We start from the raw sequence: 18,255 nt of genomic DNA, 5'->3' as shown, positions 1-18,255 counted from the left end.
TTGTGAAATGAGGAAGCATGATTGGAAGTCTGTTATAGGAAATGATTGGAGAGACCTGCAAATGGTCACCTAAAGTTCAGGAAGGTTTGGAGGGGGTTCAAAATGTGTCTAAGTGCGCAATAGATTACTTCATCTTTACATATGCATAATCCACAGAACTGCTCAGGGCTCACAAGGATGTATTTTAGGGGTTATTCTAAAATATATATTTCTGTACTGTAAAATGTGTCCTGTTCCACTGTACACAGTCTTGTATTGGAGTTAAATAAGAGCACAGTGTGTTGTGTGAGAGTACCTGAGGTGTGTGTAGAAGTCTCTAAGCTTCCTCTCGTAGAACTGCACAGCCTGAAGCACCAAACGCACCACCTCCTGACTGTCCCCTGAGCACCGCTGGTCTGAACAGGTCATAAAAGTAGGTTTATTTTCATACAGAGACACCACAATGACTGTTAAGTAAAAAGTGAAAAGGCGCGTGGAAAATCCAAACCTCTGGGTTTCTCTCTCAGTTTGCGGAACAGCTCCATGGCCTTTCCTTCACTGAGGATCAAAGACAGAAGGAGAACAAAATCCAAGTTTAAAAGGCAGCATTTGTGTTAAAACTACCTTCTTCACTGAAATTTGGTGCATTTCTTGATGTGATCTCGAGTGCTTCCTAAAAATATTATTTATAAATTGTTTGTTCTTGTCTTGTTCTCTCTCTATGTTAAGGGACTATTTTGTAACATGTCTTCATGTCAGGAAAGAAAACCTGTCTCCATCTTGTCAAACAGCTGAAGACACCAGGGACACTCATTGCAATAAGTCTAAGTTTATCATTACCCCTGACAGACTCTTATATCTTGTATTTTATATCATATTAGAATGTTGTCAATAAACCTAAATCTAAAAAGCAGTTGTTTTCATTGTTTTTATTAGTAAGTTTGGTTCAGACTTACAGTGTGTCCAGCGCCTCACCGCTCCTCCACGGCTGCCTCTGCACATCCACTATGTCTGGCTGTAGCTGCATCATCTCCTCATCCAGTTCACTCACCTTGGCCTGGACACCCACATATGGGTTTTAGTCATTTTTAGACACAGCTGAATAAACCTTACACACACACACACACACACACACACACACACAATCGAGTCTACCTGACCACAGCTGACAGCGGTCTGCTCCATCTCCCTCCACACACCCAGAAGTTTCTCTGAGGCTAGAGGATGTAAAATACAATAATCATTAGTCACTGACAAACTGAGTAGTTTTTGTGTATTTTCCATCTGAGATAAAAGCATGACTCATCCAAATTAAGCTATAAATATATATGTATGACAAATTCTTTACTTCAAATCTGAAACCTTTTATTTAGTGGTCGACAAAAGTCCTAATAGTTACAGTAAATTTAGTCATTTACTATCTACCAATGTGATTATGAAACACAGTACCAATTCCGGTAGCTGTCTGCTCCTGGTACTTGTCCATGTCTATGTGAAGGCTGGTGATGAAGAAGTCCAGCTTGGCCATGAGTCTCTGGTGCATAGAGACCATCTCATTCTTCTGTTTGGACAGTGAAGAGTTGTGTCTCAGTAGGCTCATGCTGAAAGAAAGAAAAGAAAGAAAGAAAGAAATGTGCTTGATAAATTTACTTTTCAAACAGTATAAGTGTGTGTGCATGTGTGTCTGTGTGTGTGTGTGTGTGTGTGTCCTACATGGCAGCTTTCTGCCCCTGCTGCAGTCTTTGCCAGTCTTCCTTCAGGGAGCGGATGGTGTGCCACGCCTGGCCACAAGTCCTCCTCAGAGGGCTGTAAGCCAGAAGGGTCTTGGGGTCTGTTTCTATTAGAAAGAAAAAGACAAAACATACAGTAAGAAAATACTAAATGATGTTTAATGTTATAATTTTGCCATAAACATTGAAAGTTTATGGTCCTAAAACCTGGTGGCATTTCAGCTTTTTAGTGCTCTGGTTCCTATAAAGCAAATATTTCACATTTTGTTCAAAGACATTTGAAGGACCACAATGTTTGTTTTGTCTTTATGTTACCATTGTGTGTGTGGTTTAAATTAAATTTGTGTAAATTATCTTTTGGAGTGACCACATTAGTCTTCACAGGCTACAAAACCTCTGGTGGAGATCACTGAGTGAAGTAAACATAGTTGATCCATAGAAAGAAATTATTGCTTGATTACTCATGTTTTAACCAGTCAGGCAGCTCCAAATTAAATGAACCGAGAGGAAGAAAGATAAACAGCACAGAATTGCATGAGATAAACAAATCAGGTTAGGGTTAGTGCACTCACGGACAAAGCGGATGTTTTCAGGGAGGATGCGAGGAGCAAACTGGGGCTCATAACTGCAAGAAGAGCGATCAAACAGGAAGACCAGAGGCAAGTCTGTCCGTCGCCCATCTGTCTCCTGCCAACGCAAATATAATATTATGACCTAATGCATTATCACACTGTGTTGTTGGATGTTCTGTAAAGGCTTAGTGTGTGAAGTGTTTATGTTAGACATTACTGTGTAATCTATGGCGCACTGCGTGGCCAGTCCATGAGGCTCCAAGGCTAATCCTGCCTCCAGCAGCAGCTCCTGGTTGGCTGCAGGGATGTTGGTGTCTTTCTCTATCTTCAGCTGCAGGTTAGCCACAGTCTCATCGTCCGAGACTGAGTATGTCAGGATCTTAGCAGACATCATGTTCAAGACGTGAACCAGCTGAGGAAAGTAAGTTGAATAATGCCAATGAAAAAAGATGCATCACTCCTCTAAATTCAATTGAAATTGAAACATTGGTGTATCACTCGTTGTCCTTGTTGTTTGACAAAAAACAAACATGACAATAATACAAAATGAATGAGCCTTTTGCCTTCTTACGTATGTCTGAACATCTCTTGTGATTGTATGACCATTTCCTTGTGTTTTAACCTGTTTCAATTTTTGTCTGACTTTTTGTATTTTATCCTCGATTTCGATATTGTGAAAAAGTAAACAAACAAACAAACAATCTAACCTTGAGCTGCAGCAAGATCTCCAGCTGGGAGAAGCAGTTGCTGGGTGTGGTGTCGGGGTCTTTGCCTCTCTCTTGAGGAGACCACTTCAGCATCAGCTGCAGCCACCTCTCCAGCTTCTCCAACAACAGACTGTCGAAACCCAATTGAGAAGTTAGACTGAGATCATAAAAGTGAAGAGGGAGTGTTTGAGTGTTTGTGTGTGTGTGTGTGTGTGTGTGTGTGTGTGTGTGTGTTTGTGTGTGTATGTCAGATAAAATCACCTGTTAAGGTTGTTGGGCTGCGGCAGATGTTTGGAATAGCGGACTTCCCCCGACAGATCCTCATAGACAACAATGTCATTATCTTGCTTCAGTCTCATTTTATTGTGCCTAAAAAGGATACAGATGGATTATGCGAGAGAAAAGCTTAAAAACTAACATCTGAAGTAAGAAAAAATAAATAAATAAAAAATTATATCTATATTATATTTGCACATGTACGTTTTTTCCCATCTTGTCCAATAAATCTATCATTGTAAATTCTGTCAGTTGCGTGCTGGGAACTGAAATGGTGTTTCTGCAATAATGGGAGAGTATTTTTCCTCTTTGTAACAGGCCCCACTGGAGAGTCATATCTTTCATTAATCATATTAGCGACGAACAAGGGGGCACTGATGTTGGCACAACCCACATATCCTGTAATTCTTTGTGTGTTTTTGGAGTTATTTATATAGTTCTTATGTGTTAAAAATCCAGTCACGTAGCGATAACATTTATTTGGAATAAAGCTTATCAATGCTTAACATTCAAAAACATCCCTGTTCAGCTTATTTTGTAAAGGCGAGAGTAAGAGACGCCAAACCAAAAACAGAGATGAGATCTGAGAAGGATAAAGAAGTGGAAATTCTAAAAAGTTTCATTATTGAGGAAAGTTCAGAAAAATATGTTCAGAAAAACATGACTTCATGATTTGAACAAATAATCAACTTGGTTCAGATAAGGGAAGTTGTAAAAGGTTGTACTACCAGAGAACAGGTTGCCAGGTTGGTAAGAAGGGGCGAAAACCTGTGATGCATTCAAACACCAAAGTCCCGAAACTCCAGTAGTCCACAGTAACCGTGTACTTCTGCCTCTCAATGAGCTCTGGAGCCTGAAACATTGACCAAGGAACAACTATTTCAGCTGTAACTCTTTAGAATAAAACAGGGAAAGTCAGGTGGAAAATGTATCACTTACCAAGTACTGCAGTGTTCCCACAAATGAGATGCAAAGGCTGCTCTGGTCCAGTTCTTTAGCGTAGCCGAGATCTATGATCTTGTGGATCAACTAAGATTAGGGGAGCGAGAGAAAAGAAAAAAGATGTTACTGTCTAAACTCTATCCTACAATAACCACACCACATGTGTTTGTTTCTGTCTGCAGTTATTTTTGCATTTTACTGGAATCATCAGCCTCATATTTTTGTGCACAATGATGACTGCATTCTCAAGGACCTCTCATGGTTGCAGTGATTCACAATTGTTGAAAAACCTATTTTATAAAGTGTTTTATCCCACCATTGACTTCTGACTCCTCACTCCTCTTAACTAGATGTTAAGGGCCACAAGTGAGGCTAGGCTGAAAACAAATTAGTTACAGGCCACATTTTGGCCTTTTTTGTGGCAGAAAAACTGAAATCCATCAAAATGTTTGGTTACATCTTGAATTAGAGCATCTGGAAATTAACTGCATAATCAATGATCATGACCCACTCAAGTATGATATGAGATAGAATATATCCATGTTTCTGCTTCTTTAAGGGAGCTGGGAAGGACAACTGAGTGAGATTCAAGTCTTGTTTGTTTGGGAAGGGAGAGGGAGATGTTCTCAATAAATAACATTATTTACATTGAGAAGTTTGAACTTATCATCCTGTTTATTGTTACCTTATTAAGTTTATACAGTTAGGCAAACCCAGGAGGATCCTCAGTTACATTACCATTACCTAACTGAGACTATACATGCCCCCAGACACACTTTTTGGAGTGGACTCTTATAGTTCCCTCTGTTTTTTTCCATTAAAAACCAAACCAAGAGATGAATAAGGAATATTTGGATTTTGTGGTAATGGGATCAGGCACCGGGTGGCACACAAAGCCTTAAGGCAACAGATCTTTCCCTTTAGACATCAAACCCAAATGATTTCCTTGGTCATCAGGGAATCATCTTGATCAAATAGTCTGCTCTAGATAGCTTGTTTTTAGATATATATTCAGTGCAGTCATTTTCATTCTAGAGCTCAAAACACTTCAAGCTCCAAAGTCAATCGTATTTCCATTTTTCAAGCCCTTTTTTCCGAAGATATCTTGGTTTTCTGAGATCAGCTCCTCCAGCGATCCATGAAAACTGTTGACTTGCTTTTCCATTGTTTTTTTTTTTTTACATATGGTGTATCTTTGTATTAAGCAACTTCCATTCATTAATCAATGCAGCGGGGCCACTGTTCTCAGAGTCAAGAGTCTTTTCAGTTGTCTTGTGTCTTATCAACAACAAGCTTGCTCAATAAGGACAATCCAAAGTTTAAAATAAGCAGTGCAGCTTTGCCAAACAATTTAATGAATGCAGATCTGACAAGTTATTTGTAAATTTGTGGTTATTAAAGAGACAAACAGCACACATGCAGCCATCTTGCCACATTAAGTGCAACCACTGTCTTCTTCATTGCTTCATTTTGCTGGAGGCATTGTTTCTCTAGGCATAAACTTGAGGTTTATTTGGCTTAATTTCTATAAACACAAGTATATAACATCTTTAAAACGTCTGGCCTCAGTGATATATGTTCTTAATTTTCCTGCATGCCGCTACAGGGTGGAGGGTGACATGTTTTGATCTGTTATATAACAAAGAGGGGCCTAAAGAGAGGGCGATAAGAGCTAAGCGATCCCAAAAGCTCCTTGTGAGTTTGCAGACATTAGTTGAAACATTTAATGCAGCAGTATGTGAACGTGAGAGAGACATGACCACATGACCTACATAGAGACAAATTGCCTGTGTACAACCTCTTTGTTGTGGTTTTGGTGTATTTGTCATAACAAGATGGCTCACAGGATGTTTTACTCACTCTCTTCTCGCCCTGCTGCAGCACAATGTTTTCAGGTTTCAAGTCTCTGTGGATGATCCTCTTCTTGTGGAGGTAGGTTAGAGCCGACGCTGAGGAAAGGAGGAAGAGGGGGAAATGATGAGTGTAGAACTAGATGGGCTCTGTGATGAAATCCAAATTCATTCATTCATTCATTATAAAACTTGCCAAAGATTTATGGCCTAATGTGATATAAAACCATGGTTTGACAAAAAAAAAAAAAAGCTCTCAAAGTAAACTTACAAGCTATTCTGGTGCTTTCATCTCACTGACTCCACAGTGTAGGGAGTTTCCCCAGTGTTCATTGAGCTTGGTCATTTGTCATTTTGTGACCTAAATATGGATGTTTTCTGTGTTTCTCTTCTGCAGAGTCATTATTATTTGACTTATTTTCTTGGATGTAATGACATAAACCAAATGGCATCATTCACACAAATTCCCCCACTGAGTAAGAAGCTCTGAAAAAAGCATGTCAACATCGTATTACTTTTATTTGTATCACTATTTTGAGGTGAGATAAACTTTTCTATTTCCTGTAGTGAAATCGTGAATCAATTACAGAGAGAGCAGCTGGTGGTGACTTGTTCCTCTCACTACAGGCTCCTCGAGAGGGACACCGTAGTTCCACAGGAGTATTTTAGTTGACTGCTTTATTCAAAGCACAGTCAAGACTTAATTTAAGTCAATAGTGCAAATATACAGGACCTCCTTATAGAGCAGGGGTGTCAAACTCGTTTTCATTCAAGGGCCACATACAGCCCAATTTGATCTCATGTGGGGCGGATCATTAAAAAGATGGAAGGAAGGAGGGAATGAAAAGGAGACAGGAAAGAAAGATGGAAGGAAGGAGGGAGGGAGGGAGGGAAGAAAGATATGATGGACGGACAGATTAAAGGAAGGGAGAAAGGGAGGAAGGACAGAAGAAAGGAAAGGAAGTAAGGAAAGATGGAAGGAAGGATAAAAGGAACGAAAAGAAGACAGGAAGGAGGGATGAAAAGAAGGAAGGAAGGAAGGAAAGTGGGCCGGAGTGGACCCCTCCATGGGCCGCATGTTTGACATCCCTGTTATAGAGTAACTGCACGCCAGGTTGAAAGTTTCAGGTGACTACACCCAGCGTAAGTGATGGACTCTTGAAAATGATGATGAATAATAAGGCAGCTCCAACTCATAACATAAGAATTCATAAATCATAACAGTACCTTATACCTATAATAGTCCCTTTAGTACCTTTCATGCATACATAATATACACCACTCCAGTTTCCCACCGTGTGCCAAAATTTCCATATTTTGTTCACATGGCGTCATCTGAGCAAACTGTGCCTGTGACCATAGCGATGTCACAATGCACTGACACACCCGGAGTACACTTCTACCTCACTGCAGCAAGGTGAGAGGTTAGCAAACACACCATTTCAGGCTGTTGTGAAGTTGCTCTTTGATAAGACTAATAAGAGTATGACTGTATACATCCTGTAGCCTTTAATCTGTGCAACCTGAAGTTAAAGTTTGACAGGTTTTGTCTCAATTTACTACTGAAACTATAATGTTAATTAACTCTGCATGCATCAAAGTGTGACTAGTGTGTTTGCTGGCAATGAGTGTTCAACCCAGCGGAACTCATAACTTTTGTGTGTGTGTGTGTGTGTGTGTGTGAAAGAGAGAGACAGAGAGAGAGTGAGTTTCTGGGTGTGGGTGTGCATGCTGGTGTATTTCCCTCGTTGGGGAAACAGTTTAAAGGGGATCACTCATTATCAGGAAATGTCCACCAATGGGCCACAGGAAAAGGAATTGGAATTTCTTTGTGAGTGTGTGTCACAAATCTGTGTGTGTGTGTGTGTGTGTGTGTGTGTGTGTGTGTGTGTGTGTGTGTGTGTGTGTGTCATAAGCTACTTTTGGGGACAAATTTCAGACTTTGGACCAGTTAATCTCGTACATCTTGTTCAATAATGAACAAGATGTACCAGATTGCAGTGAGGTAGAAGTGTACTCCAGGTGTGTCAGTGCGTTGTGACATCGCGTCCCCAATTGGGAAAAAGCTGTAAGGCTAGGCTTAGGTTAAAGTAAGTGGTGGTTCTCGTTAGCGTTAGGGTAAGTCTCCAGGAAATGAATGGAAGTTTATATAATGTCCCCAAAAGTGAGCATGATCTGAAAACGTGTGTATGTGTGTGCTACTCCGCTCTCCACACCACACCAAATATGTGATCCATATGTTTCCGCTGTCTAATATGTTTATACAGTAAGAGACACAGAACGCTATGTTGATACGAGCGTTCCTCCATTATGTCTGTCGATTGTTGACGTATGTTCCTGCCTCAATGTGAGCTGCTGCCATGGTGACTAAGACTTGTGGTTTAGGGTCACTGGTGACATCATGATACTAGTCACTAGGACCACCACCTTCTATGTAATACAGGAAACTAATCATGCTGCCAGCTCAGACGATCAATCATGCAATCGATCTGAATTCAAAATTTTATATAGTCACGGTGATGCTGGAAATTGAACAGGATACTCACAAATGTCCCGTAACAGAATCAAAACGGAGCCCTCCCTCATCCCACAGCAGTTCTCCAGGAGGTTCAGATACTGCAGAGAGCACAGACACAGACACTTGATACTTGCTTAACATAAACAATGGGATAAGGCAGTGATCTGACACAGATGGATACAGTTTATTTCAAAGGAATCTGTTGTCGTGTCCTCTTTTGACATCCGACATTTACCAGAGGTCATGAACTCAGATTCAAGCAGAAAACGTACCCAATCATGTGTTTGTCAGGACTTTTTTTTCACAAAACATTTTAGTAGATATTTTTATAAACTGAAAACGTTGTGCAAATTGGCAAATCAACACGTTTAACAATATATTTAAAGTGTTCCACTGCAGGAAACTTGTGGCAGGCCTGACAAAAGAGGATGGCGCTGTTTTTCTTCTCTCTGTCACCAGTAACCGCTCCATCTGCCTTCCATGGCTTAGTTTTAGACCATCTGGGATGCTTTGAAATTTTTATGACATTGTGGTTTGTGATGGTTGGCAATTTCATCTTGTGTTAGCTGCTTGATGCCAATACTGTCTATCGCCTCAGGCTGCATATTTGGTTGGTTTCCAGTGTTTCCCCAACCATTGCCTTGGAGGGATGTCCCCCCCACCTCTTCAGCCAACCTAGGGGAAACACTGACTGCACTAGTCTCTCTCCTCTCTGTCCCCCCCCTTGCCCAGACACTCACCTCCCCAAAGCAGCCAGCTTAGGGGAAACACTGAATAAATACTGCTCAAGACTTTTTTCCCATGGAATAAACTGCAAACAACTGCCTAAACAAATCAGAAAGTCACATTCACATATAAATATCTTAAACTAAACAAAGAGAAACACACACAAAAAAAAAAGTCTGACTTGTGTTTCGGCTTCAATGTGAGTGTACTTTAAATTTACTAAGAACTATGTTTTTGCTGCAAGACCACAAGTGCAGTTAAAATAAATAAATAAACAAACAAAAAAACAGTGTTCATTTGGGCACCTCATTGTTGTTTTAACAGAGTTGAAAAATTATCCTATACCAATCAATGCAGTTGGGAAATCAGGTCTTTTTCACTCCCTGCATATTACAAAACAAGTCTCTGCTGATTCATTGAAAGACGCTGTGGGCACAGTCTGTTCAGAACTGTAGCCACAATTGTTTCCTTTGAAATATGACAAATGTAAAGAACCCATCCATTGATAAAAAAAAAAAACCCCGCCAGCCAGACGTCAAGTAGAAATTGAAACAGGCTATTAGTACTTGTGAAAATATCAGCAGCAGTAAGCAGAAAAGATAATACCAGAGAAACACAAAATAAGTCTGGTTCTCGTTTCAGTTTCAATGTGAGTGTACTTTTTTACCCACATACAGAGATACAGTTATTTAAAACAAACTGTATTGTGATTGTGATTTGCTTAAGGCTTATTTAAGGCTCAAAGGTGTCTGGACTCTAATCCAGTGTCCTATTGCACGAGCGTGCATACACGTATCACACCAACACTCACCTTTCTCAGATCCCCTCCCTGGCAGTACTCCATGGCCAGCAGTGGCAGGCCGTTGGTGGCCACGAGTTCATGCATCTCCTCAGGAACCTCCCTGGCTGCGACCACGTTTACATGATCCAACCTGAGTAAGTAAAGACGAGCGGACAGTCGGTGGGGCAGCGTTATTATTATTACTGTGATGTGAATTGACACATAATCTAATCAAAATGCAAAGGTCTACGATAATAGATGCCAAAGATTTATAAAAGAGACAGCTGTGGCTCAGGAGGTAGAGCAGGTCTTCCACTAATCTGAAGATCAGTGGTTTGATTCCCAGCTCGTCCAGCCCACCTGTCGAGTGTCCTTGGGCAAGATACTGAACCTCAAATTGTTCCCAAAGACTGCAACATCAGCGTATGAATGCGTGTGTGAATCATTAGACCTCCTGATGAGCAGGTTGGCACCTTGCATGGCGGCCACTGCCATCAGTGTATGAATATGCATGTGAATGGGTGAATGTGGCTTGAGTGGTCAACTTGTAAGTTTTTGTTTTATTTGAACAGGTTTTAGAGGCCTGGAGATGTAAGATCCAGGAATATCCAGAAATAAATTATACCTCTGACAATTTATTTTCACTGCACTCAGAGATGCAGGCTTTCATTTTCCATTTTTTCACTTGCATTTCACACTTGCATCTCAGTGCCAACAAGTGTATCTAAACTTGCATATTTTCACGGTTAGATACAAATCTATTAATCCCTAGTCTGTTCAATTATGATAACATCACTCTACTCCCTCTTTGTCCTGTTCTCTATTACTTTCTCCGTCTCTGTTTCCCATTCTATACTGTTTCGTAACTCTAATTGAAACAACCTGTTCCTGACAGCCCTGTTTAAAAAAGCAAAGAAGAAACATAAAGATAACAACTTCAAACCACTAAGATCCACCAGGGAAATGATTTACACTGTAACCACAACATTGTAGCGGGTGTAATCAGTGTGTGCTGCAACAGCTGCAATAGCAGGAGATCATCACTACAATAACAAGCTCTTAAAAGCTTATTTTCAGTCATTAACGTGTATTTTAATGCAAGACCATAGTGCTTATTCTTATTAGTGAACACTATGGCCTCACTAATACTGGATTTTTGTGGCTAATGCTGATACCAATCTTAGGGAGTAAAACAATTCAGATATTGATACATCAGCCAATAATCTATACAGGGTTAGGATTAGGATTTTTTGCAATCAAATATTTGTTGTTGTCAAATATACATTACAAATATATCTTACATAACTATGTTACTTGAAAAGATATATTTTTTAAATGAACAGCATTTACGCTGATATGGATATATCTGATAATATCAGCTGACAGATATATCGGTCGGGCTCTAGTGAAGACTTTAACAAACCTCTACATAATCTCAATGTACTCATATTGTGATACAATAGGTGACAAAAGCTATATGAGCTGATGCTAATGAGCTATTCTCTCTGTTCTGCCTCTTTTAGGTATATTTGAAAAAACACATCATGTAGTATAGAGAAAGTAAGAGTGTGTAAGATGAACTGGTGAACCTGTATGAGATTGTGCTGCAGTATGCAGTATTTTTTTAAATTAAGTTCTGACTACAACATTCAGCAGTCAAAAAATGTTAAAATAAACGTTACTGCAAACTCTATAAACACTGTTCCAAAAACATTGTGAAAGTGATGTGTTGTTCGGTAATTGTGCACGGGTTCATCTGTGTTAAGTGGCTGTAATAATACACAGTAGATTGGCTTGTATGTGTCCCCTGCCCTGTGGCTTTTTCCACAAGTTGAGCGTGGGAGTACGGGAGGTTTGTGGTTATGACCACGTCTGTCTGAAAACAACACACTTGTTAAACTGGGACAGGGAGAGAAATGGTTTTACGTTCAAGTTTGCACCAGCAAATGACAAAACACTGACACACACACACACACACACACACACACACACACACACACCTCACAACTCACAAACGAACATTCATAATTAAATTCTTAATACACAACACAGACGTGTATAGACATGAAACACAGACCAAAGTGGAGCAAAGCGGAGGCAGCACATTATCCCGTTAGAAATAACCACCAAATGACCAAAATAACCCAAACTTCCATGCTGAAATAATTATTTGATGTTTTTTGTGATTTGCACTATTTCAGGATACAAATTTAGTTTTTGTATTTTGAGAAAACAGATGGCTGCATAAAAGTCAAATGTCAAACTCATAAGCACACAGTTTGTCATGGAAGATACCACGGTGAGTCACATTAATGTCAAACCAAAACTAGCCTCGCTTGCCTAAAAGAGCTTTAAGGCAGTGCATCATAGAGTTTGATTGGCAAAAAGAAGCAGAATTGAAAAACATGTCATATAAAGCAAAGAGCATCCCTGTGGAAAATTAAAATCCTGAATTTTAGGCGAGATGCTTAAAGAATAGGCTCACAAATTTTTAAGGTGCCTCTAAACAGCTTTTCCTCGCTGTAATCATTCCTCCTGTTCACACTGAGACAGGCTGACTATTAAAAGATCCCCTTTAAATGTACTCATAATCTAAGTGATGGGGCCTAAATCCACAGTATGTCCACACAGGACACAGGACTGTGGATTTTGTCCCCCATCACTTACATTGTAAGTGCATTATGAAAGGATCTTCTAATTGTCAATTTGAAAAGGACATTGTCCTTTAATAAAACCAGTCAAAGCAGTTGGGTAATCATGAAATCATGTTGAATTATGACAAATGTAAAGAACTTTCACTTCTGTTTCCTTTGAAATATGACATATCGTAAGGAACGCATCCGTCGAAAAAAAACCCCCCTCCAACCAGACAGACTTGTTATGTTTAAATAGAAGTAGAAATATTAGTCATCATTCAGAAGACATAAGACTTGTTCAAAAGGAATTTGTGATTCAGGTAATTAGCTGTTGTGATAGTAACAGCAGTAGCAGTATTCAGAAAAGACCCCATTTTTTTATTTTGGCCAAAAAGACTAGTACAGATCTAGTGAAAGCATCAGTTAAATAGGCTGCATGAAAAAAGATTTCATGAGAAACTGAGGGTTGAATTCATTTCCTTTATAGCCTTCAAAGTTAAAAATACCTTTGTTTCCCAACTTCTGCTAATGAAATGCTTCCCACCTGATTTCATTTTTCATTTTTACAAAGATTCACAGTAGATAAATGTCTGTTTATTGTGACCATGATCTTAGCTTAACCTTAAAGGGGACATCACATGCTTTTTGTGATTTTTCTGGTGCTTTATACTGTTGTGATGTTGGATGTTTAAGTTAAATACGGTCAAAGTCCCAAAACATGAGCTGAACATATGCAAAATATGCTCTCTACAATTCAAAGGCCCAGGGTTCAATCTACACTGAATGCTCCATTTGCAATGTTCTCTCTACTTTCTCCTTGTGAAGACATCATATTGAAAATGCCCACAAATGCTGTTCTTTGGTAGCTTTTATTGCTAAGACTGTTGCAAAGGATGTTCATGTCGTTAACTCGCATATTGCAGATCAGATTTGGCCTCAAACACGTATGTAACTATTTCAGAAGTTTCCATTTTGAGTAAAGAACGAGAAAAAGAAATCCTGCTACTACTGTTTGTTAATGTAGCCTGTGGGGCTGCTGGAAGTCTGCTGAGGGCCAGCTCCATGAGGCTGACCAATCAGAACAGAGTGGGTTCATTAGGAGGGGGGCCTGAAAGGAAGTAAAACTGCCTGTTTCAGACAGAGGGTTAACAAAGGGGCTGCATAAAGAGCCAGTATAAGATAAACAAGGAGGTTTTGAACTGTAAATCATGCAAAGATATCAGTAGAGTCCCAGCATATAAATAAAGACCTGGAAATGTGTGTGGTATGTCCCCTGTAAGGAAGCTTCATTACGTATCTTGAAACCTGCAGAGTGACGCACAATACAGTTGAACTGACCTCTTCATGATCTGGATCTCCAGACACCATCGCTCTTTGTTTCTCTCACTGAGCTCTTGACGGCACTGTTTTATAGCAATTTGCTCCTCCGTGTCCTGAAAGCACACGCACACACACACACACACACACACACACACACACACACACACACACACACATTAGAGACATTACCTAGGAGCATTTGATTGGGAATTAAAATTAAAGTTGTTAACAGATTGTAAATGAAGATATAAAACTTTGAAAGGCAAATTAGCAGGGACATTATTTCCAGATCATTTGAAAGCAGGCCTTAAATTTGTGAACCGTTCTGCTTCCCATAATGTGATCTACACAACCTAATAATAACCTACAGTATTGTCATTGATAGAGGGAAATGGGAAATTTCCCACGGAAGAAGTTTAATCATCAACTGTGCCGTCCTCAGTGAAATCATTTCCCAACTCTGTCACTCCCATTGCCTCCCACAGCCCTATCTGCTTTGGCACTGATGATCACTGCTTATTCACTGGCATTAAAATGTTTATAACAACACATCATTAAGCCTTAATATGAACATACTGTAAACAGCAGCACAATTAAATTATATCCATCCATCCATCCATCCACTTTCTTTACCATTTATCCTCCAGATGGCTGCAGGAGAGCTGGAGCCAATGAAATGGGAAGCAGCAACAGGATGCTTTCTGTTTACTTTACTTTAAGTGATGAGAAGTGGTTGTTTAATTAATTAATCTTTAATATTTAAAATCGAAAAGAGAAAAGATCTCAAGTGCTGTGCTACAGTTCATTCACATGGTGACGACTGGCAGTAAGCTGGCCTCACTTTTGCTTGAACGTGAGGTGAGTAATACAACTGAAGCACAGTTGAAGAGAGGAAGAGGAAGGTCTACTAAGAGGGTGTGCTCATGTCCCCATAGAGTCTGCTTGCCTGTGATGAAACTCTATAATGCTCTCATCCTGTGACTAGGTCTGATATCATTACAATAGACACAATTCTTACAGGACCAGGTGCACAAAGGGCACTGTTTCCTGGAACGATGTCATCATTTTTGCAAAACCCGAGCAGGTGAACACCTACACAAACTGAATAAACACAAGCTCTCTTCTAAAAACATTATTTTTCATCACTAAAAACCAATATAAACAGATTGAGCAAACTGAACTCAGTATGAGAATTCCTCATGTTCAATCAGAGAGTGTTGCTGCATCTTTTTTCCCCATTTTGATGTTTTTTTAACTGCACTAATGGTGATGCTTGTGTTTATGTTTACTGGAAACAGAAAACGATTATCCTCTATCTGATTGCTGAGGGTGCTTAAACATTTCTACTCTGTGTAATCGTCTGTTTTGTAAACATCCTCTTTTTGGAGGCTTCTTAAGTAATTCAGTGCACTATCATTTACTATCACACAGCCATAAATAAAAGCAGATTTTCCAAAACACAGTAAAGATGAAACTAATTATTACACAAATGTTTTATTGGTTTGTCAAATATGTAAATATTGTAAATTGTACCAACATCTGCATCACCCCATCCACCTGGGAGACTGACCAACAACCCCAAGAGTGGAAAGAAAAAAAGGAATAAATTATAATAAATAAATAAATAACAGTAGTAATGGTTAATAGTATTAATCCTATAAAATATTAAAGAATTGAGGATTCAGATCTCCATGAGCGTCACCAAAGACTATATAATTGGTTCTGGATCTATTTCAAGAATGTTTCAAACCGCTTCAGCCAACTTTGTCTCATACTAAGGCAAGGGAGTAAAAAGGAGTTTCTGGGACTCGGTTGCACCATTGACTGGTTAGATAAAATTCTGGATAAAATTGAGCAAGAGCTCCCTGGTCAGATGGGCGCTGTTGAATATTTTTAATTTGGTCAGACTATGCCTGTCACATATGAATGTTGTGTGAATCATTGCAGTAATTTGCAGATTACTAAACGATGTATCTCAGATGTAGAGTTGTGCTAAGGAGGGCATTCATGAGTATAGTCCTCCAGCCAATCGGTACGAGTTTGAAGAGGAAATGTAGTGTTTTTTGGAGATACCTGGAAAAATGAGAATGTATGCCAGGGTTGTGTACCTTATTTTGCCATCTTGTGACATTTCCAAAGCCTCCAGTCCCCAGCCGCTCCTTCTTCTCCCAGGGTCCACAACACTGCTGCTGCATTAGGGGGACTCGATTCATGGCCGCTTCAGCTGATCCTACATCAGACAATATACACAACCAATAACTCAGTAAGACTCGGTGTCTTCAGTCATGCAAGTTATCCTGTGAGGCTGAAATACTCTTAACATTAGATGGATGATAAATGGAGATAACTTTAATATTCCTATTATTACCATGTACCAAAAGAAAGATCCATTGTTACCCAAACTGACAGGGCTTAACTCCTGTACAGTGGACAGGGAGTCTCTGAAGCTATTCAACCAATGAGCAGTTCTGATGAAGTACAGTATACATTAGGACATCTCAGACTAGGGATCAGCCTCATGTGTACTTAAGGCTGCTTTGAACATAAATAGCCTCAAAGGTTTTGTCTATTATAATTTTAACATGTATACAATGTGTATGTTAATATGTTATTGTTGTCATGTACATGCAACTTTCAGCATGTTCCTTTTAAAATTCTGCCATGCCCATATTGGTATTAATCTCAAAGCACAGCTGTGGCTGCTGGGAAGTTAGTCAGTACTTAAGTTAGGCAGTATCCTGCAGCTCCCGCAGTGGTGGGCCACCTCACCGGGAACAAATACCACCTCGATAAAAGATCACCATGGGATAAGTATTTCCTTGGGGGGGAAGTCTTGTATGAGGTGTTGGCCAAATGTAAATTTTAACTTGCTGGTGATGCTAGACACGGACAGAATATCACAAAATTCAGAATAATTATCTTAATGTCTACGCCAAATTTAATTAAATCCATCCAGTGGATCCTGAGATATTTAATTCATATGAACCAGACACAGAGATGATAAATGCCATGCAAAGAGCCACTGGAGTGGTCAATGTCCAGTGACAACTTAAATGTGTTGAGTGGATTGTACAGTCCACCGATAAATCTGCAGGCAATATGAACTTATTATCCAATATACTGACATATATACTGTTTAGAGCTGTAATGGTTAGTCAATTAGCTGATGAACAGAAAATGAATCATCAACTATTTCGATAATCTAATACATTTACTTGTTGCAGCTTCTCATAATGTGTGAACTTTGATGTGTCATGATGAACATGACCGTTAACTGAATGTTTGGACACTGGATGGCTTATCAGACAAAACAAGACATTTGAAGGCTCTAAGAAACGAGCATTTTTTCATTTTTTATTGACAAAATGATTATTCAACTGAAAAAAAGTATTATTATTATCATTAATAATAAGAGTGCATTTAATTGGTAGTGCACTTTTCATTTGCAGTGAATCTAAAAAGTGCTACGGTGTTAAAAACATATAACAGAAGCATACTGTATATGCTGGCTGATAAGAAATTACAGTGTAGAGGTGACAAAGTTATGTTTGATGTCATTTTAAAACACTTTCACCCGTAGTGGTTAAAAGGTAACTGTTATTACTTGTGTTCATTTTTCATTTATTATTGATAATTGGTTTCTACAATACTATTCATGCATCAAACTCTCCAGACTGAGCTCTGATTGTATGAACATGGTTTAAATGTTCTTTTTAGCAACAGCTCATCTCAAACAGATCTACACAACTTAAATAATCAATGCATTTGTATATTTGTGTTTACTTGATATACTATTACATATCAACAGTTGCTATACAGTGTATCCTACATACTACAGGCCTCTCAACACTTTGACTTCATGTTCTGCTGTGAAAACTGATCTCACCTCTCTACTCATAACTCAATTAAAATGATTCATACACAGAAGCTAGAGTTTCTTTGTGTATTACGTTCACATTGTATTCTCTGAGGTTATTGAACCACTATATGTTCTTCTCTCTGATCCGGTGGTATTTTTCATGCACACAAGCGCCCCAACTGATCTTGTTATTTTAACTAAATCCTACCTTAGACTTCGTCGCCAGCGTTCATTCACACTCTTTCACACCTGGTTTTCTTTGACCACAGTGTGGATCCGTTCTTTTTTTAAAAACCGAGTTTAACTTTAAACGCTTTAGTGTAGTGAATTTGGCGACACAACAAATCTCAAAAACTTGT

At 39.2% G+C, this 18,255-nt stretch overlaps 1 protein-coding gene across 1 annotated transcript in view; it reads right to left on the bottom strand.

Annotated features, from left to right (window-relative positions):
- ikbkb (inhibitor of nuclear factor kappa B kinase subunit beta) overlaps positions 1-18,255 on the bottom strand; it is a 23,118-nt gene extending 4,863 nt beyond the window's left edge. The window contains exons 1-18 of the mRNA XM_053324592.1: positions 18,105-18,255; positions 16,146-16,267; positions 14,056-14,150; positions 10,112-10,232; positions 8,603-8,672; positions 6,067-6,155; positions 4,204-4,293; positions 3,993-4,117; positions 3,250-3,357; positions 2,989-3,118; positions 2,499-2,693; positions 2,282-2,396; positions 1,693-1,816; positions 1,429-1,580; positions 1,135-1,196; positions 936-1,036; positions 488-537; positions 296-395 (exon numbers count right to left, since the gene is read on the bottom strand). Of these exons, the coding sequence (XP_053180567.1) occupies positions 296-395; positions 488-537; positions 936-1,036; positions 1,135-1,196; positions 1,429-1,580; positions 1,693-1,816; positions 2,282-2,396; positions 2,499-2,693; positions 2,989-3,118; positions 3,250-3,357; positions 3,993-4,117; positions 4,204-4,293; positions 6,067-6,155; positions 8,603-8,672; positions 10,112-10,232; positions 14,056-14,150; positions 16,146-16,250 (1,832 nt within the window). The 5' untranslated portion in view covers positions 16,251-16,267; positions 18,105-18,255. The remainder of the gene's footprint in view (positions 1-295; positions 396-487; positions 538-935; positions 1,037-1,134; positions 1,197-1,428; positions 1,581-1,692; positions 1,817-2,281; positions 2,397-2,498; positions 2,694-2,988; positions 3,119-3,249; positions 3,358-3,992; positions 4,118-4,203; positions 4,294-6,066; positions 6,156-8,602; positions 8,673-10,111; positions 10,233-14,055; positions 14,151-16,145; positions 16,268-18,104) is intronic.

The sequence above is a fragment of the Scomber japonicus genome, chromosome 9, assembly GCF_027409825.1.
Source record: "Scomber japonicus isolate fScoJap1 chromosome 9, fScoJap1.pri, whole genome shotgun sequence".
Lineage (NCBI taxonomy): Eukaryota > Metazoa > Chordata > Actinopteri > Scombriformes > Scombridae > Scomber > Scomber japonicus.
The sequence above is the reverse complement of the archived record's forward strand: the minus strand, read 5'-3'. Positions and strand labels throughout refer to the sequence as shown.